The sequence below is a fragment of the Camarhynchus parvulus genome, chromosome 4 (genome assembly GCF_901933205.1).
Source record: "Camarhynchus parvulus chromosome 4, STF_HiC, whole genome shotgun sequence".
In the NCBI taxonomy this organism is placed as follows: Eukaryota; Metazoa; Chordata; class Aves; order Passeriformes; family Thraupidae; genus Camarhynchus; species Camarhynchus parvulus.
In genome coordinates, this window is record NC_044574.1 from 45,049,731 (window position 1) to 45,070,622 (window position 20,892).

Genomic DNA, 20,892 nt, shown 5'->3' on the forward strand with positions numbered 1-20,892 from the left:
TTGAACAAATAAGTTTATTACAATTTCCCTGTAATGAGCTCTTTTGCCTGTACCTTTTGAGCTTACTCTATATTCTTCATGGCAGACTCATTCCATACAAATTATTCAGATATATAAAGCTGATTTTCAGATAACTATCATCTGAAGTAGAAAACAGCTGTTTTCAAAAACATTTCAGGGAGTCAAGGATTCACTGAGTTCTGCAGCCACAGAAAACTCTTACTGGGCTAAGTCTGGCTCTGTCCTTAATTTGAAAAATTGCTTCAAAGAAGGCTTTTTTATTTATAAGTGCAACTGCTCCTGTCTACTGCTGCAGTATAGGTGGCAAGTTCCTTGTGCACAAAATGGGATTCAGTAACGGATCATGGATTTCATGTTATCACAAACAAAAAGTTAATTTAAAAAATTTTGGAAAGGGTTGATAATTTCAGCTGCATCTGATGATGCTACAGTTGGTTTGTCTGTTTCTTGAACAGTATCCCAATAATGTTTATTTCCTCCCCTTCTTGAAAATATGCTGCATCGTTACTGTGGACTGACCTTTCAGTTAAAAGATAATATAATAATTTTTATATTCTACTTTAGTGGTTTTCAAGCAGGGACTAATGATTTCTTTCTACTCAGCAAAGTCAGTTAAAGAAGTCATGTGGGGTTTTCCAGAAGTTCTTCCAGTTGAGATATGGAGAGAGTGAAATAAAAGAATTTTTCTCAAGGACAGATGGATGATTAAGGCAGGAAGAACCAAAGACATGAATTGTTCCTCATGATGTGGCTGTGGTGCCTATATCTTTTGGTGTGTGCATCCATCAAGGCCAATGTCAGACCCATTACATTGGAGACAGTTTAATGTATAACTGTGGATTCCCGTGTCGTGCCAGTGGGGCTGAATCAACAAGCAGCTGGGGAATTTGGGGACTTTCTGATGATAGATGTTCGGCTGCCACATTAACGTTTACAGTAATAGTAGAAAACCTTTGAGATGGTGGGGCACTGATTTTCTCAACGTCATTGTCAGTGCTCAAGTGTCTTTGCTTCTTTTTCTCTCTTGTATGTCTGTTTTAAATAAAAATTATGTTTTTTTGTTACTTTGGCTCTAAAGTTGCAGTAGTTATGCGGTTCAAGTTTTACCAGCAGAAAAGGCAGTATTTCATGAAGTCAGCTTCTTCTTTGGCTTGCTGGGAAGTATCCTGCCTTTGATTAGGTAGGTTAGGTACTGATCCTTAGTGGCACTGGGGATGGAGGAAGCATTAACCACAGCATGTATTTACGTAGAGTAAAAGCAGGTGCACAACAGTGGGACGTCCACTGTGTAGTGGAGAAACAAAGTGATGCCTTTGGATAGGAAGAAGAGGAGATGAGCATTGGAGAGGAAATGGGCAGAGCTCTGAGCTAAGAGGTTTGTAATTTTGGATGTTCTGTACTCCCTCATGATGACCCAAGGCCATCTACAGCCATGTAACATGCCCCAGTTAGAGGTGGGTTTGGGAATTGTGTAGTTGTTCTGGCTTCAAAAGGCTCTGGTCTAACTAGCTCTTGGCATTCAGGTGGTGTGTTTTTAAAACTTTGAAGTTGAAGCAGAGCCATCAGGAGCTGAGCAGTATTGCCTGGAGGCTGCTGCAATTAATTTTCTGCTGTTTCTTTAACCTCCTCTGTCCAACTCTCTGTGACACTTACTGTGAAAAATGAGGTTATAGAGGGAAAAAGAAGGCACTTATATTTTTTTTTCATATTTTTTTAAAGAGAGATAATATTAGAGGTTCAAGGAAGCTAGACCACCACCAAAAATTAGATGAGCGTTCATTTTCCCTGTTCCACAGTAGTGGCCCTAATCCTCAGGAGTTTGGGCAGACTTCCATACAGTTTCTGGTGTTTTTCTAGAACTCCTGTGCTCGTGTTTGGAAGAGTGAACCAAGGGAATAGGTTAAACAAAGTCTCATGTGCCATTTGCTTTAAACATCATGATTTGAACATTGAAGAGCTGGGATTCAAGAGAGTATGCCTGTGCAGGGGAATCCCTCAGGGGTAGGACATGCAAATGCTACAACAGGCCTTCAGGAAGGATAAGACACTAGGTCTCCAGTCTGAGCTTTTAGCAGCAAGGTACCACTGCCAGGATGGTCACAAGAGAGTTGATGTGGGATTTAAGTATCAAAACCTACAGGCTATGAACGTTTCCATCCATGTCCACAGAGAAAAAACAGCAATTACAAGGGTGAGATGCCTGTTCTGGAGGCCCACCAGCAGAGAGGATGTGAGGGAGGATGCTTGTTCACAGGTTGTTGCAGGTTACATTGAATGGTTTTAGGTACTCAGAAAGCTGTTAGACACAGGACCCCATTAGTCCAACAGAGTTGCCAGGCTTGCAGAGATATCCCACCAACCTCAGAGACCTCTTTTTCCTTGCCTTTGCTATGGTGGGAAGAAGGAATCAAGGGGGAGCCTAGGATGTGTGCTACTTTGGAAGTGTGTGTATGTAGGGTGAGGCCTGTCAAGAGGAAGAAAGAATGCAAGTGGTGGGAGTGTCCAGGGGCAGGAGGGCCTCTGACTCAGGCAGGAAGGAAAATGAAGAAACTTGGCAGTTGAAGAAGATGTGGGGAAGCAGGCCTGTGACTCAGAGTGGAGTGGGATGCGAGTTGGTCTGTGGCAACCGAGGCGAGAAGACAGAAAAAGAAGCCCTGAAGCGTGGCCAGGATGTGGCAAATCCCCTCCAGGCTGGAGGACTGCATGTTGTGGTTCTTGGCCTCCCAGCTGCAGCAGTGCCAGGCAAAGCACCAGGGGCACTCCTGTCAAAACCTGGCTTTTGGCAGCCAGGAGAGCCCTGTCTGTGTTAGAGCCAGCTCCATGACCGTGTCCTTCAGCCTCTCTGTAGGGCAAAAGTAGAACATAAGCTATGTATTAAGTAGTGTTCCTTCTTGTGGCTGTTCAGCATTTAAAAGGGGGTTGCTCCTTAAACAAGAACTTAAAGCAAGCACCTTCCAGGCTGGAGCAAAGGATCATCACAAATCTCATCATTTTTAGTTCCTCTTACAAGGTGTTCATCTTCAGGTTCCTGCTCTTTGTCTGCTGAGACAAAGACAGGCCTACTGATAGAAACAAAATATTAAAAACTGCTGTGTGCAAAAAACTAAATGTGTTTTCTTTTTCCCATTGGAAAGGATGAGAGAAAGAAGGAACCAAACAGAGCTGTGTAATGTGCCTCTGGGAAGTATTCAGAATTCAGTGAAAACAGCTATATGAGACCTTTCACTAATAAAATAGTTTTTATAATCAAAGCAATATGCCATTTATGCCTGGATGTTTTTTTGAACATTGCTGGTTTATTTTTAAAGTAGCATTTCAGATATTATGAAGTGCTTTGCCTTAGAATGCCTTCTCTGTACTGTTATTTGTGTCTGGTTCAGATGCTATACCAGAGAATTACTTAGCCACTGTTAAAAAAAAAAAAGGAAAATCTTTAGTCATGGAACCCAAAGGTTAAAATAAGACCTCACAAAACTGTTTTAAGTACATTGCTATGTTATTTGTATAATGTGGCTTAATGATAACAGACATCTAATTTGGCTTTGTACATTTACACTGCATCTTTTTTGCACTTTTCTAATGCTGGTATATAAAACATTATGATTTTTTTATCAGCATATTTGTATGCTTTTTAAAAGCTTTTTTTCCAAGAGGTCAGAATGACCACAGTCCTAAGTTTTCAGTTTTCCTGAGTTTTCACAAGGAAAACCATTTCAGTGGTATGAAGCATTTTTCTTTACTTTTCCAATGTGCCAAGATAGTGTATATGCCTCTCTTAGGAGTTTGAAATCCTTATTCTTAGGAAAAGCTGTAACTTGGGTGTGATGTGTCCTGGGGGACTTCTGCTGCCGTTTAGCCATTGGATAAGGACACTTCTTTTCTGGCTAATGTTTGAGAGAAAGCAATAGTATTTTGTGCTAACCCGACATATATGTCTTGAAAACGAATTCCTAAGAGGAGAAGAGCCAAGGAACAATTACTTGCCAGATCAGGCCCCGGAGGCTTGGTTGAAAGTTGAACTACACATTGTTGTATTTTAGGTGTATTATTTCTGCCAATGCCCAGAAAATACATGGCTTCTGGATTGTTAAAATATAACTTTTCAGGTGCCTAAAGCATGTGGAGGGTTAGAGGTCTGTGAAAAGAGGTCTTAAATTTAAGTGCTAATACATTGCTTAAACGTAAGCTCATCTTGACTCTATCTGTTACAGACGAAAATAGAAACACAAGGCCAAAGCTAAATATTATTCTGCATCTTTTAAAGTTCCTGAAGTCCAAACTGTTTTTCCTGCTTTGTAATGCAGGATTATACGTATATGGTCTTGAGGCAATTGTTTTTCATGACTTCAGGAAGCGCTGTTTACTTTTTCAAAGAAAAGTACAACTGATGGACTTGAGAACTAATTTATTTTTAAATGTGAATTTGTTGTGACTGCTAATATTTGCAATATAACTTCAACATGAAGTTAGTTCAGTTGCTGAGTCAGCTAACTGCTGTAGCAGAACACTTAATTTCATCTATTGTGTATTTATTCAAACTTCCATGTTGAGAGAAGCTTGTTCAGTAAAGATCTGTGCTTGACTCCTTAGCATTAATACCTTTAACAGAGTAGAACTGATAATACAGAATTCCAACAGGAATATGGCTGGAAAATATTATGTAAGTATTCCCAGTGAAGCTGTCATTTGGGGTCTACTTTGAAAACAGATATTTTAGCATTGAAATACAAATCATCTTGAATGCTTAGCAGGAGAGAGGGAAGTAATCATAGCTCTTGGAACTGTTGTTTTGAGACTCATCAGTGGCTTGCATTTTAAGAGGTGTTTCACAGCCATCCACCCAGAGAACTTTCCTTCTTGATTGAAATCATCTAAATGATCAGAGTTGTGGCTAAGCTTTGATCAGGTGATGAATGCTTAACTCTGGTGGCACTGAATTCTCATTGGATTTAGGGCCCACTCAAAAGTCATATAAACTGGTGAATTTTGCATGAGGTTTATAGTATGAAGTTAACCTCTGTATGAGACTGAAAGTTGATTAATGAAACCTTCTTTAAAAGACACAAATAGAATCTTAGTAGAACATAATCCTATGTATCGGCACCATGCTCAATCAAAAGAGAATCTGTATTTGTAGTCAAATTGAGTGTATTCAGTGTTTTTAGAGGCCCAGCAGAACATTATATTTAAAAGTGTATCTGAAATTATTAAAAGAATGTAAATTGTTTAGTCTTCTCAATTCCAGGATTTTTTTTTAGAGCAGTTCTGACTGTTTGGGGCATGTTGAGACAGCTTGAATTCCTCCTGTATTCCCATGCCTCAGAGCTTCCCACTGGCTGTCTCCAGACTTTCAAAAGCACCTATTCTGTAGGAAGCCCTAGGGCCAAAAGCTGGTGAGTGTAGTCTCTAGAGCCCAAGGGGTTTAAATACAGAAGTTTACCTTAGCTCAAGAAGCCAGGCTGCTGTCAGTGGCAAGGGAAAGATCCTGTTCTTATTGCAAGTTTTAACTGAGTGATCAGTTGTCCATTTAGGCTCTCTGAGTAAAATTAACTTTTTTGACTTAATCTTCCTCTTCTTATACTACTGATCTTTAGTTGGGAGTAACAGACTGCCACATGATTAAATAATTTATTGAAATTTAAGTTCTGAAGAGACTTAGATGCTTTCAAAAATTTTATCTCAAGTCATTCAAGGACAGAATCTTACCCCTACAACCTATATATTCATTATAGCAGTGGAAATATAATTTCTATTAATACTTTTCTTTCTTTCTTTTATGTTAGCAGATGGACCGTATCTTCAAATCATAGAACAGCCAAAACAGGTAAGAACAAGACTACATTTTGAAAATGTCTAAGGTAGCTATATTACTACATTCAGCTTTGAATAAACTTATGACTTAAATAAAAAAGAGCACAGAAAAGTCTGAGCTCTCACAACAAATGTGGCAGTTGAACATGAGGAGTTTTAACTCTTACTTTTGTAGTTAAAGCATTTCCTGTTTTGTTCTGTGTTCTTTATCTCTTTCTGGAAGTGTCATAATACAAAAAACCAACCCTAAGGGTTTTAAAAATATGCCTTGCTAAGTATAGATTCTTCATCTTAGGAGTGGCTGTTTCAATACCCCAGTATTTGGAAACATAAACTAGTAGATCAAACACAGAAGATTTTTAGGATTTGTTTCATAGTTTTTGAAACACAAGAAGTTAAAAATAAAAACACTTAATTCCCAAGTTACAGGAACTTCTGACTTGTGTTTTGTTGTTGTGAAGAAATGCAGTTGTCCTTTGAGATTCTTTTTGTTATGGTTGTCTGTTTTGAATAATCAAAGAAAAATGAAGATAAGTACTCCAATGAAACTTTTTTCTGCTAGGTAGCAAACACTGACCTATGCTCCTCTGACAGCAGAGAAATCATTTCAATGCACTGGTTAGTTTTCATGCAACTGATGTACAAATCATTGCTGGGTAAAGATTGCCCTGAAGTGTGCCTGGGTATTGTTCCCCTTTGGCTGGTGGCACCAGCAATTGCAAGGATTCCTCCTGAAGCTGTTACAGTATGGAGGTGCCTTTCCTGTCTGTCCCAGTGAATTGCATTAAATCCTACCTTATAGAGCTGTTCAGTAAACAGGGGAAGACAGTGGCTAAAAGCTGTCCCATCCTCCTCTTTGTCTTCTGCAAAAGCATACTGCAATCCAGTCTTCTGGCAGGAGGCAGTGGAGAACATTGGTTTCAATCACAAAGACATTTTTGTGCTGGAGCATCCCTCCAGGAATAGGGCTCTTCATCACAGCACTAAGTTGAACAGCAGTGTACTGTGAACTCTTGGAAGAATATGCTGCATCTTCCTCATTGTTTTGAGTTCATCCCAAATCAGGCCATGCCTTTGCACGGTGGGGCCTGCAGTGCACAGTCCATAAGGAGAAACCCTTGTTTCTGTGTGTGACTTCTCAGCAAGGGGCTCCTCTTGTGGGGTACCCATGTGGCAAGCTGAGAAGGGGCTTCTAGCAGGGTGGTGAGGGTGCTCCATCAGCAGAGTGAGGTGACTGCAGATGGTGATCTGCCTTTCACAGAGGTTGCTTTGCCTTTTGATCAACTTGATCAACGCACAGAACTCTGGGTCACTCAGTTAACCTTAGGAAGGCAGTTGGTTAGGTCTAAATAAAACTCATAAAAGTTTACATTTGCTTGGTAAAGTTCTTAGCCTGAAAAGGCTTTAGTGAGATAGGTACTGAAGCTTCTGCTTATGGAGTAACTTTAAGGCACGTTGTTCACTTTCAGCTAATAATTCAGTGGTCTACTACTAGAAAGAAGCTGAATGGTTCTTGGAAAAGGCTGCAACATTAACTGGTGCTATTTGGAGACTGGGATCCCTATATAAGATGGAGATTTTGCCAGAGCTCGTAGGACTGGAGAGTAGATCTGAAAGCAAAATTGAGGACCACATGAAATATATTGTTAAGTAGAGTTAGTTACCAGACACCTTCACTTAAGAGTTGCATCTTTCATGCTTTATTGATTGCCATGTAAAATAAAGGGGATGTTCAACAATGGAGTTGATGGAGAGCTGTGTTCTGGACTGGTTTTCAATATCCTGCAGTTCCCTAAAGTATATTCAGATATCTGTTTATAGACATCTGTAGCTGAGATGAAAAACAGCCAGAGTCCCCTGAAGCTTTCGTGCTGTTTCTGGATTTCACTCAGAGATATGTCTTTCATATGTTTTTCCCAGAAGGAGGAAGTGTTTCTGTTTCATTCCTGTACTTTAATTTATGGTACTTTGGGCTTCCTTATTATTTGTTTCAATTTTGTCTACTTAGCATCAATCTTGGGAGAGAGTGTCTGCTCTTGCATTATCTACATGTGAATTTTTATCCTATTTTAAGAGTTCTCTGTTTCAAAATACCTTCACTTAACCAAAAGAAAAAGATGAGGTTGCTGCTGTGTGTTAAAGTGAAAATAGAAGAGGTTCTATAGGGCTACAATTCAGTGATGCTTTGTTAACCAGCATTTCATGAATGAACAATTGTAACTTTTCCATTTGGGCAAGCCTTGTTTGTGGGTGTGTGTGTTCATCTTTGTGTGTGCTGTTTCTCTTTTGGCTCAGTTTCTGTACAGCTTTCAAGTTTCTTTTCCTTCATTCCACAGAGGGGATTTCGTTTCCGATACGTCTGTGAAGGGCCTTCGCACGGTGGACTTCCTGGTGCTTCTAGTGAAAAGAACAAAAAATCATACCCTCAGGTCAAAGTAAGGACATAAAGCATTAATGCTGTGAAATCAATGCCAGTGTCATCATATGTATGCGTATAGGGCCTTATTGCATAGCAACATACATTCGTATGAAGTTGCTCACGACAGACTACATTTCAATCCCAAAGTTCAAATTTGATTTTGAAAATGAAGTTGTCCTAAGATGTGTGGGTTTGTTTTGGCACTGTTTTTATCTGCCAGCAGTTGGGACTTATCTGCACCTACTACCTCACTACCATTGTGCAGACTAATGGAGCTTTTCCTTAAGGTCCAGTTTAGCCAGGCTTGGGCTGCTCAGTTGCTCCATTTCCATTGCAAAGCATGAGTCTTCTTAGTTATTCCGCTTCACTCTAGGATGCTATACACCAAGTTTTCCCTTTTTTTCTGTTCATGTTACCCTTATTCAATATCTCTAGGGTACTCCATTCTTAGGAACTTAATTCCTTTAAAGTAAACGTAGAACTGCTCATTTTAATAGGAACAGTGTTATGTTCAGGTGTTCACTGAACTTTTTTGTGGGTTTTTTTCCTCCCTGGAAAAAAAAATTTAAAATATGTTAATCAAAGAAATGTTCTATGGAGGCACAGTATGAAGATTAGAAAAGTGATTAATCATTCTGGGACTGGAGGATTGTATTTGCCTATGTTTCTTGCAGCATTTTTTTTTCTGTGGACGTGTGGAAAAGCTACATGGTGTCTTTTCAGTATTTTTAACTTAAATGCAAGCCTTGGTCTTCTTAGTGCATTACATCTTTGAATTGGTGCTTTCCAAATTCTCATGAGGAGCAGAGTTAATATATTATAATTCTGGTGTTATTTCTTAATGTATTCTAATTCTGGTGCTCTCTTATGCCTTTGTGGGGAAAGAAGGGGAGGGAAGAGTGGTAAGCAATAAACCTCTGCCTTGGTGTGTGCCACTCCTGGTTGTTCTCCTCAGTGTGTGTAGTTTGTCTGCAGTTCTTGGGAAAGGCTGGAGTTTGGAACAGTTGCATCTCCTAATGAACCAGTATAAGCATAACATCATGGAAAATAATCAGCACTGGCTGAGGTAGCCTAGGCTGATAGTCTTGTGAATTAAGAAGAAGCTGGGAAAGCTGATTTAATATAGCCTTGCAAAACTCTTCGGAAAAATTACTAGCCCAGGCAAATGATCTACTTGCTTTGTTCTTTCCTATTTTGACAGTAATGATGAAGCAATGAATGAAATTTCACTGGAATGTTCAGATATAAAATCATTTACTTCAATTGAGCCAGATCTTTGGATTCTGATCCAATCTGCAATCATAATAATACAAGTGATACTTTATAAAGGTGTGGTAGGTCACACAATAGCATGACAAGGAGTTAAACGGGAAATGGAATTTCTCCTTGAGTAAACTAGAAAGCAAAATGTTCTTTGGCTTTCCATCAAACCTTCTAATTTCATTGATCATCACTTTTTAATTTCATCTATAGCTTACACACACACAGATCCCTTCCCTTCCCTCCTATCCCACTGTGTGCATCTGGATTTTTTTCCCCAGTACAAATCCCCACATGGCAACACCTGCTGGGAGAGGCTGGCAAGGGAACACAAGTAAATTCCTCAAGGCCATTGCTTGTTAGTGCCTGTTCTTGATTCAAGTGGTGCCAGGAAAGACAGAAGTGTTTCACACCTTTTCCTGTAAGTCTTTTCTATGTTTTGTCAGAATGTGCTCACTTTGTCGTAACTGAGCAGAGCACAGTTGAAAATTGCAATTTTTTGTTGCGTTGGGGTTTTTTGTTTTGGTTTGTTGTTTTTTTTAATTTTATTTTTATTTTTAGTGGGTTTTTTTTTTTACTCTTGTGCCAATGTTTTCACTATAAAACCTACATTATTTAATCACAGTGCAGTGAAAGGACAGTAGCATGAGCTTTGGCTGTACTGTAAAAAGGAGGTTTTGTGACAGATCTTTAAACCCTTGGCCATGGTGTGGTCAGTGCAGCTCACATTGGGATCTGCTTTGTGAGAGTTTGGCCAACTCTCTCAAAATTTACTAGTACCTACCATGGATGTCCTGAAAATAGACATCCTCTGTGGGCAAAAAACCATTGCAGTCTCCCTGTTCTGTTTTCATAGGATAATGAATTAGAGGCCAAAATGAAAGCACATTTATGGGATGTGACCTCTTGCATAATGTGGACTGTTCAATTTCACCTCCTTTTTTTTTTTTTCTCCCTGCACTGTCTCTAACTTGTAACTAAGCTGGAACACATCATTACAAATCTCTCACGTAAAGGCTGGAGTTTTGAAGACTTTGCTATGTCTCTAAGCAAGGTGTTTTGGTATTTAATTTCATGTTTAACCTCTCCCTCTATAGTATATTAGTAGATGATGTAGGTCAGGAGTTAATGTAGCAGTTCTGCAATGCCAGTTTTACACTTGAAACAAATCTGCACTGACCAGCAAGGTGGAATTGGAGTAAAACCTCTTGTTTAATGGAACTCCTGACTAATGGAGTCTAGATAACACTGTATGTTTTTCTGTAATATCAAAAATGGGATTAATTTATCGTAATGATTTGTGGACTTAGTTCCTTTGCTTAGCCCTGTCTTTGCTAAGAGTAATCCTAATATGTAGAAAACATCTTGCATATTCAGAGGATTCTGTATAACTTTGCATGTCATTATGGAGAGCAGAGAAGTTGCAGATAATAAATATGTTACAATGAAGCTATGTTTTATGATTGCAACCTAAAATTCTTCATTTAAATTTCATTTTCATCCATTTAGTGTAAGTAACACAGCACTGGAAAATTTCACTGTCTAGAACAGTTGAAATCAAAGCTGCTGAACTGCTTATTCATCATTATTTTTTTGTCCAGGGGAAAAAGCAATCAATAGTATAAAAAGGAAGGATAAACCAGCAAAGTCTAATATTATCACCAGCATACTTAACTATCTAAATTTTTTTTATTTATAATTTGCTTGGGTTTTATATATTCGAAAAAATGTCAGAAAACTCATGCAGAAAATTTCCACTGGCCTTACACGTTTATTATGTGTGCCCTGATCTTGCATACTGCTGTTAGTGTGGGCAGATACATGATTTACACTGAAGTGCTTGATCCACTTTTAGGTGTGACAAGAACTTGCTGAAAACAGCAGAGTGAAGGAAATGTCCTGAATTTTCATCTCCTCCGGGGTAAATCTATGTGGGTGGCTACAGTCTCTAGTTCAGTGTTCTTTGTGAGCTGGATGTAAATGAGCTCCAGCCCGGAGTTCAGAGGTGTGCCTGAGCTAAAGAGCACCATCTCTCTGCACAGGAGTTTGGGCACAGAGCACTTTGGCTTGTGAACTGGAGCTGCACACCAGTTAGGCAGCCCTGAACCCAGGCACACCAACAGAACTGCCCAGCCAGTCTGTCCTGGGACTATTCCAAATTATACCTCAGTCTGGAGATAAGAGTTCTTCTTGAAATCTGGGATTTCAGCACATTTACTTAAAGTTCAGGAGGAGAATTCATGGAAAATTACTTTGCTGATGAGCCTTGGTGACAAAAGGAGCATATTTATTTGCTTTTCCCCCTGCCCCCAATAGGAATTAAATGTAAAGCGATATACAAGTCCAAAAAATCACCTAACAACTGAATTAAGGAAAAAACATGAGAAAAGAATAAGCAGACTCTTTGGTATAAATCTTTACCCCTCTTAAAAAGCTACTGAATCAAATTCAGTGAGATTTGAGCTTTTTACTGGTAGGGCTGATTTAGCTGCATATGAGGCACTGAATCACTTTAGAAGCTCTGTATTTTTGCCATTAGAGTGACCTCACCGTCAGAGGATCAGATCTTCAGCTCCCACTGGTTTAAATTACTTTACATGGCTTTTTCTTAAGTCTTTTAAGTAAGTACTCAGCTGCCTACATGATTTGTACCACATCTGAATATTTTGTATTTAATCAGCAACTGAAAAAAGAGAGATACTGCTCTGTAAAAACAAGCTGTTTATAAAGAGTGAGTGATGCCTCATCTTTGGAACACTTCTTGTACAAGGCTACATGCCTGGGACAGCAGTAGTGACACTCTGAAGGACAGGCAGGGCTGGAGTTGCAGTTGTTTAACAAAGGGATTGGAAGGAGAAATAGGTGCTTTTGTAATGCTGATGTTGTAGGTTTAATGTGGTCTTTTCCATCATTTGCTCCTGTTGTTGACCAATTGGTTTAATTTCTTGCTTGTAAGAGTAACTGGAAAAAAACATCTTTGAAGTATGAAAATGTTCTTATAAAGTTTTTGTAAAGTTTTGGAGCCTATAAAAATTGGCTGGGATCTGGATTGCAGGAGGACATGAAATAACTGAAAAAACTTTCTACTCTTGTTTTGAAATTGACTCAATTTCGAGTTCACATGATCCTTTTAATCTTTCAGACAAATCTCTCAAACAGAAAGAGCAGATAAATGTTAAAAGCCTGCAGCCTTTTAACTTTATCAGATCAATTGAGTGCTGCTTCAGGTACAGGATGTAATCAAGTATTACAGCTATACTCTACCCAGGAACTCCTTTTCTTTTTTCCCCTCACCTTTAATTTGAAGTTCAGTAGCTGTTTTTTGGCTCACAGCTCTGATTTTGAGCCATACAGTATCCGCATGCTATCTCCCCCTCATGCTGAGGCTGGTTTTGTGTCAAAACCGTAATCCCTATTCAGCATTGTAACATACCTTCTACCTTTTCAGGCCTTTGACAGTGTTTCTTAAGTTCCTGTGCAAACCTGGTAGTTACTTGTATACCTTAGTGCCAGAATTGATTTAAAATTATTCTGAAGTTGTGGCATGATTCAAGGACATTGAAAAGTTATTTCAGACTTAATTTATGGTACATAAGGATATTTAACCACTCAGACTATTTTCCCGGGCACCAAGTTTACCCCAAATTACTCAAAATCAAGTAGGAAAGTCTGTCTATAAGAAATAAAGTTAGGAGATGTTCAGAGACATTCTGTCCCCTTTGCAGCATAGGACATCAGACTGGATGACAAAAATAGTCCTTTCTTGCCTTATGACCTACATAAGGTATTACGTTTTAGGAGCCCTTTTGTTTTTCCCCTGGGAGGGAGAGACTGCAAAGATCATGCTGAGCTGAGTAACAGGGCAGATTGCAATCTGGTTACCACTGCAGTTCTGTGCTGAGCTTTCAGGGGCTGGAAAGTCCTTGTGTGCAGCAGTCCTGCCTCCAGTTTCACTGTGGTTTCTACAGCTGATGGAGGACTGTCTTGAACTTTTCTGATGTGACACCAGAGCATCGATGTTATTCGTAGTGAATATGGCACTGCAGATGTGCTGGGAGCTTTGTAGTAGGGAAAGGCTTATTGAGGAGTAAAATGAAAAGAATTATTTTAAAGCTACCTTTTTGAGAAGTTAATTGTAGCAGTGGTGGTGACATACTGTAACACCGAATGCAGTTGTTTTTATTTTCAGATGACTTTTTGAAGGGTACATAAGAATTTTCTCCCTGCTGGTAAATGCCGGAAATAGTCCAGCAGTGATTATCCTGCACCTCTGTACAGTTTCAGTCCAGATTTCAATGTGGAAACAGGTGGGAAGCATCAGCCCTCTGTCTTGTATTTCAGAAACTGCCACTTGTAAAATGCACATTACTGCAGCATTATACAGTTAAATAGCAGGAGTGGGTAATGAGAGGGTTTCTGCACACCTGCTCCTCCTGGAACAACTTTTTCATAGTTGGGATTTTTTTTTTGCTTTCAGCAGTGAATAGGAAGGCAGGGAGGGCACGCACTGTACATATGCAAAGTGTTTCAGCTGTGATGGAATGGGTTCAAGAGAGGGGTTAACTGGAGTGAAGGAAGCTAGCAGGACTCAGTAATGTGGTGAAATCGAGGCAATCCCTCGCTATCAGCATTTTATCAACAATATAACCTTAAATATTCAGTTCATCACTGATTCATCACTTTAATGTTTATCGTGATCCTTTAATGCCTTGGTTGATTAGATCTATATGCTGCTGTAATACAAAGAACTTGGCCCAAGGCAAATTAGAAGAAAAATTAGAGGAGGAGGGGGAAAAGCCCAACATTGATAAAAGGGTTAATTAAGTGAATTGGAAGGGAAGATAATGTTTGCTTTTTAAAAAGTGGGGTAATTTTATGTTCAGCATAATTTGAAAGTGGTGCATAACCCATAACAGCCTTGGAGTATTACTGCCTTGGAGTGAGGAAAGAAAATAACATTCTAAGTAATATATGTAAAGCAAATAACTTACCAGTGTGGTATGTTATTAGTAATTTTAGATGTGTTTTTGAGGCATTGTTTTTTATTAAAAGCTGTTAAAAATGTATGGTGATTAGAAACTGTGGCAAGGGGAAAAAAAAGCTTTGTAGGCTTTCAGAGTTGGGTATATGAAAGAAAGCACACAGTTTATCATAGTTCTAGTCCAGCAAAATCCTAGGTGGGAATTCATTACATATCCTTGTGTACACTTAAGGGAGATGTTTACTCGACTGAGTAATATGTGTTGATGAAGTACATGAGCTAAGAGAATGCCTGTTAATATAGAATTTATTCACTATAAAATCTCTACCTGAGGAGTCATTGTAATGTGGCCAAAATGTTTTCTAACAATCATAATGTTTAAAAGTAATTTTTAAAGTCTTTCTGAGTTGGGCAAAACAGTGCAGGGTTTTTAGTTTAATTTTCTATATGCTTCTGAATGGGTAACAATGTTATTGTGAATTCAGTGTACTGATTGAAACTTAAGGAGAGCAATGTGGACTAAATGGCCAGAATGTAAAAGTGATATTCATGTTTTAAGAAACAGATGAGGCTTTTCTTTAACTTTTTTGATCAGTACTTCTGCCATCTGCATATCAAGTTCAATTGCAAAAGAAAACGATGATCTGGTACAGTTAGGTTGCCATTTGTATTTCATAAAGAAATGCATACACATTTCTCCTATGTAAACTTGATTGTACTTAACTGACAGAAAATGCTCACCTGGAATCATCACTTGTTTCATTTTAAAAAAACAGTAAGCAAACTATCCCACTTTCTTCATATTTATTTACAGATCTGCAATTATGTTGGACCTGCAAAAGTAATTGTCCAGTTAGTAACTAATGGGAAATACGTTCACTTGCACGCTCACAGCCTGGTGGGTAAATTCTGCGAAGACGGCGTGTGCACGGTTCTCGCAGGACCCAAGGACATGGTTGTGGGGTAAGTCTGGGAGCTCCTCTGCAAACCTGAGCTCTGGGGCAAGCATCAAGACTCTAAACAGCTATACAGAAATACTCCTAATGGCAGCTCTGGAGAGCACTCGTTTCCGTGCTCTGATCTCTGGTTTTTTGTATGATAAATAGAAAATTTAATGGGGTTTTTGTTCACCTTCGTAGAATTTTCCCTAAGCAAGCTAAATAAATTCAAGTAACTAATTTTTACTTAGAATTTGTACAGTTTTAATCTCTTGGTGTGCAGTCTAAATTTGTGTTGTAAGTCTATTCTTTAAAATGCAAGGAATTTTGATAAGAGAACGGACTAAAATTAGTGTTATCACTTTGTCACCTCTTTGATCAATATTTTACTTCTATTGAAACCTGTCAATAGAAATGTAATGGAAAACATTAAGAAAATAGGATTAGTAAATTTTAAATTAATGCAGGATGGGTATAAACATGAAAATACTGCATAAGTCAAACTTGTAAAGTTTAAAGCAGAAAGATTTTAGTGGAATTGTAGTTGGCCTGTTCTTGTTTAATTTGAAAGAATCATTGTTTATATCGGTAAATGGAGCTGAAGCTCCCAACCGTGTTTTGAGGCTTAGATCATGTTTCATGCTGGCTGTGAGTTTTAGTTCTGTGATCTCAAGAATGTCTTTGTTGGTGAAGATGATGAAGTTTAAAAAGCTGAGAAGGCTGGGAGAGAGAGATTCTTTTAAACTGTAACTTTTGATGTCCAAGCCCAGTGCACTGACTTTACCGCGCACAACAATTTAAATAGCTTTATTTCAAATGCTCCTTTTCATCTTGAAAAGTTTGGCTCATTTTCTAACCTGTCTTGTTTTTCATCAGATGTTTAGAACCAGCTTTCCTGTCCTTGCTTGACCCACATGAAAACTGAGTTATTGTCTTGTTTTCATACTTCCAAATCTAATTGATTTTTCAATATGCCAGCAGATTTTTACAAAAGCACACCTTGTATTTTGGAAATTTTTATTAAAATAGATACCCAAAGTATCTTGCAGAATGACCAGAGTCATCCTTAAAACATTTTTTTGTAAAATACTGCACTGTTTTCAGCTTCTTAGCTTGCTCTCCAAACCATTTTCAACAGATGGAGCATACTCTGAGCAGTTGCTCTGCTTAACAGACACACAGAATGACATATTAACTTCATTGCCAAGACACAGCCAACAAAGTGTGACTACCAGATTTTCCAACATTTTGTAAGTTGCTTTCCCAGTGGAAGTCTGAAACCTGACAGATTACTACTTATGCCATAGAAAAGTGCACCCATATGATCGCTGTCGTAGAATGGTGCACATTTTACACGTTTTGTGATCTTGACTGAATTTTTCTGGATGGAAAATTCTCCCTCAAACTCTAATAGGCCCTAAGTAAACCTGTAGAGTCCTTCTGTAGACTTGGGTGGTGTAGCTGCCTCTGGTAAGAGAAAGGCTGCCTGTAAGTCTGGCCTAAAGCATTCCCCCAATCAAAATTTGGCAGGTTTGCAAATCTTGGAATACTTCACGTCACGAAGAAGAAAGTGTTTGAAACTCTGGAAACACGCATGATAGATGCTTGCAAGAAGGGATACAACCCAGGACTCCTGGTGCATCCAGAACTCAGCTATCTTCAAGCAGAAGGATGTGAAGACAGGCAGCTAACTGGTATGTGCCAGTGATGGCCTGGTTTTAATTGGTGTTTTATTAAAAACAGGCTGAGCTTCTGAAAATACAAATTCCTAGCTGGAAAAAGACCCTTGTGTAGGACAACAGCCAATGTCTATGTGCTTTTAAGAGGTGGTGCATTGTTGCCATGTTTTAGGGAATCTGAAAGGAGTCTGCTGTCAATGCATGCATGAGAATGGAGAAACTTCCTTCCACAGCTGCCTGTACTAACCTCTGCACCTGTATTCCATTGCTCTTCTGCTGTTGAATAAGCTCCTAAATAGAGTAATTTTGCATTATTTTAGCAAGACATGATATCCTTAATTAACTTAAGGACCTCCTTTTGAGAGCACTGTTTCATTCAGCTGCATTTCACCCATATTGCTGTAAAACCCATGGTCTGCATTGCTTTCAGGCACTGCATAGAGGGGCTGGCTGTCTTTTCATCACTCTTAACACCAGGAATTCAGGTGTCCTTAGGGGTGGCCTCCTTCCTTTTCACAACCTTTATAAACTGAGAGCAGAAAGTAGTAATTTTCTGTCTTTTAATTATATAACTTAAGTAAGATCTGAAGCACAAACTGCCAGATGAACACAGTACAATTTGAATAGCTGCTCCACTCTGCTTAGAAAGGGAAAACCCAATGGATGCTAAACGTAAAGGAAGACATTTCCTCCCTATCCATGCCTTTGGATGTTTGTTTCTTGTCTCTGTTTTGTTAAGGATGCCCCACCCTTTGTGTTAATTCCTCTGTCTGTCAATTCCAGAACGGGAGAGGGAAATCATCCGCCAGGCAGCCATCCAGCAGACCAAGGAGATGGATCTCAGCGTGGTGCGGCTCATGTTCACAGCCTTCCTTCCCGACAGCAACGGCAGCTTCACACGCAAGCTGGATCCCGTCATATCAGATGCAATATATGACAGCAGTAAGTATATTTGGCTTTAATCACTTCTTTAATTAGGGGCAGGCTCTTGTACACACAGAAATGACAGGTAGATATTGCTGTACATAGACTCATCCAGCCCTGCCTGCCTGGTATTTGATGAAAAACAAGTAAGTAGCCCATGGATAATTAGCCCCATGTCTGTCGACATACATACAGTGTCATGCTGGTTTTAATAGATGGTGATGTAAGCCACAGAGGGATATTTTATTTTGCTGTTAGCATGTTTAATCCTGCCACTTTTATTATGAGGATTTTGTAAGTTCTTGTTATATCCATAAGAAGGGCTTGAATTTTGCAGAGTTTTCAGTTGCTTTCTGTGACAAAGCGTTATTACACGATATGTGAGGAAAAAAATTACTTTGCTTCTATCTTTGTTGAGAATTTGACACCTTTCAGTTTTGCAGACCATCTGCTTGTCCATATTTTAAAAGATAATTCAACAATTTCCTTTAGATCTGTCAGTATTTTTAGAGCATTCCTCTATTTGTCTTTTTTCTAAGAGAACTTTTTCACTTCATGTTTTCCCCTATGCTGTTAAATTATAGTGACTCATCTTACTTGAACCCTCTCTGCTGCCTGAATTTTCCTTCCTGATGCTGTGGCATCCCATGTTCTTGATAGTCATTCTGTAATGACTCAGGAAAAGTACCTTTTTTTTTCCTTTGTGCATCAGTCGTGTCTATATTATTGCTTTTTAAGGACAAAGTCTAATCAAAAGGTACTAAATGCAACTGTTCTGCTATAGTCTGTGCCTTGCTGTTAATTGGGCAATGTAGGTCAAAAGTCTTGTCCTAAACTAAGGAGACAAAGGTGACATTTTGTATGCATGTTTCTGCTGTTTTAAGTTGCCACACAGATGTCAGTTACTAGTTTCTGATCTCCCAAGGTGAATTCTTGATTGCTAATTTCAGAAGATCTTTCTTGGGTTTTGTTTGTGGGTTTTTTTGGATACTTCATTGGCACCATTTAAGTCTTCACAGAACAGACATAACCTGTGGTAGCATAACTTGCCTGTTACAGCTGCTTTCACTTAACAGATGATAGTTCTGTTTTGAGGACCAATAGTTGTCTGCAGATGCCTCTACTAGGATCTGTGGAGGTGGGCTTTTTATCACTGTCCAGTACACTGGCCAAAAACTGGCATGCTTTTGAGTAAGCCACAGTGTCAAGTAAAAGCACTGTAGATAGCAAGAAACAGGAAACAGCTCTCCAGAGTGTCACCCTGTCAGAAAGCAGGGAGGAAAAAGTTACCTTCTCTTGTACAGCCCTGCTGTCAGAAAAGGAGTACTAGTGCTGGGTGCTGGATGCAGGTCGCTGCTGGGTTACCTTGCTAGTGCAGTAATTGTGCTGCAGTGGCTGGGACCTTATTTTGTAGTTCACAGTTCAGTCAAAGCTTAGAAGATACGAGATTGTCTTTCATATGGAAAACCTTGATTTATTCATGTTTTAAAAAACACAGACAAATTCAGGTAGGTTGTATTGGAAGCTTGTCTTTCTGTTGCATTTCTGTGTGTTGTGCTTGGTTGTGTTTTTTGAAGTCTAAATCTGTTACAAAAGTAAGCAGGTTTTTTTCATCTTCCCTTTCAATAGAAGCTCCCAATGCCTCCAACCTAAAAATTGTAAGAATGGACAGAACAGCAGGGTGTGTGACAGGAGGGGAAGAGATTTACCTGCTCTGTGACAAGGTTCAAAAAGGTAAGAGTCATGAGTATTGTGAGGCACACCAAGGTGTTCATCTGGAGTACACTAAAGCCTCCCATGCTCTCTTTAGTGTTGTCCCACTCCAGTAGTGCAGCAGGATTTGTAAGCACTCAGCCTTTCTGGAAGTCAAGGCAGCAGTCCAGAGATTTAATAAATCAAAATAGTCTATTGCAAAGCAAATTCTGTTTTTCTTGATGATCATCTTTGTTCTTCTCAAGTTTCTGCCCTTGCATGTGTTCTGGAATTTTGGGGGGGGTGGTGGATGCTGGGTGATGTTTGACTCCATTAACTAACACCTGCTCTGAATTATTCTAAAGTTTCTGATTTATTAAGTTCCTGATTGTGAAGAGTAAGTATGAGTATTCTCGTGGATGGGAGCTGAATGTGTTCAGCACTGCTGCTAATAACTTCATTTTTATGTATACACTTATGGTACACTGTTTACTCAGTGTAAAGAGATACTTCTGACAGGTTCATTTTCAGTCTCTGCTCATGGCTTTGAATGTGTGAGAATGCAGCAGTGTAGATTAGGACACTTTGGTTTTTATTGGAAGATAATGGTTGAATGTGGTTTGTTATATTTGGGCTAAGTAAAAAAGGAAAAAGATGGGAGTGAGGGAGACCCTTTGTATTTTTCAGCTAGAAGTAGTACTTGGGACACCCTGGTGTAGATTACATGGTAGAGTGGGTGCCCTGTTCTCATCTACTTGGAAACAGTCCCTGCTCATGTTGTTAAAACCACTGTGACATTTTGTGTTGGTGCAGGCTGTCCTTTTCCATCTCTCTTTCTTCTAAATGCCCTTCTACCATTTAGGGAAGAGGGAAAGCTTTGGGGGCTTTTAGGGACTTTGAAAGAACTATTTTCCTTTAATAGTGCATCTACCCTCTGCCATCAGGAGGACTGAGATAAAACGCAACTCTTACGCACAAAATAAATAAATAAATGTCTGACTCAGTGGAAGCCCTGAGGTGGGGTTTCCCCTCAGCCAGACTGGGGTTTCCCCTGACCTCACTGCCTTCAGAAACCTCCTGCCTGAAGGAACTTGAGCATGCAGGACAGCAGGACTGGAAGTGGTGGTTCACAGTCTTGAGACTAGCAGGTGGGGCACCTGCAGGGGA

At 39.3% G+C, this 20,892-nt stretch overlaps 1 protein-coding gene across 3 annotated transcripts in view; it reads left to right on the plus strand.

Moving 5' to 3' along the window:
- Nucleotides 1-20,892, plus strand: part of NFKB1 (nuclear factor kappa B subunit 1) — a 57,721-nt gene that overhangs the window by 14,103 nt on the left and 22,726 nt on the right. For 2 of the 3 annotated variants that reach the window (XM_030947823.1, XM_030947825.1), the window contains exons 4-9: nucleotides 5,805-5,845; nucleotides 8,169-8,267; nucleotides 15,307-15,455; nucleotides 16,961-17,124; nucleotides 17,893-18,051; nucleotides 19,663-19,767. In XM_030947823.1, the coding sequence (XP_030803683.1) occupies nucleotides 5,805-5,845; nucleotides 8,169-8,267; nucleotides 15,307-15,455; nucleotides 16,961-17,124; nucleotides 17,893-18,051; nucleotides 19,663-19,767 (717 nt within the window). The remainder of the gene's footprint in view (nucleotides 1-5,804; nucleotides 5,846-8,168; nucleotides 8,268-15,306; nucleotides 15,456-16,960; nucleotides 17,125-17,892; nucleotides 18,052-19,662; nucleotides 19,768-20,892) is intronic. The other variant, XM_030947826.1, reaches the window with a different exon arrangement.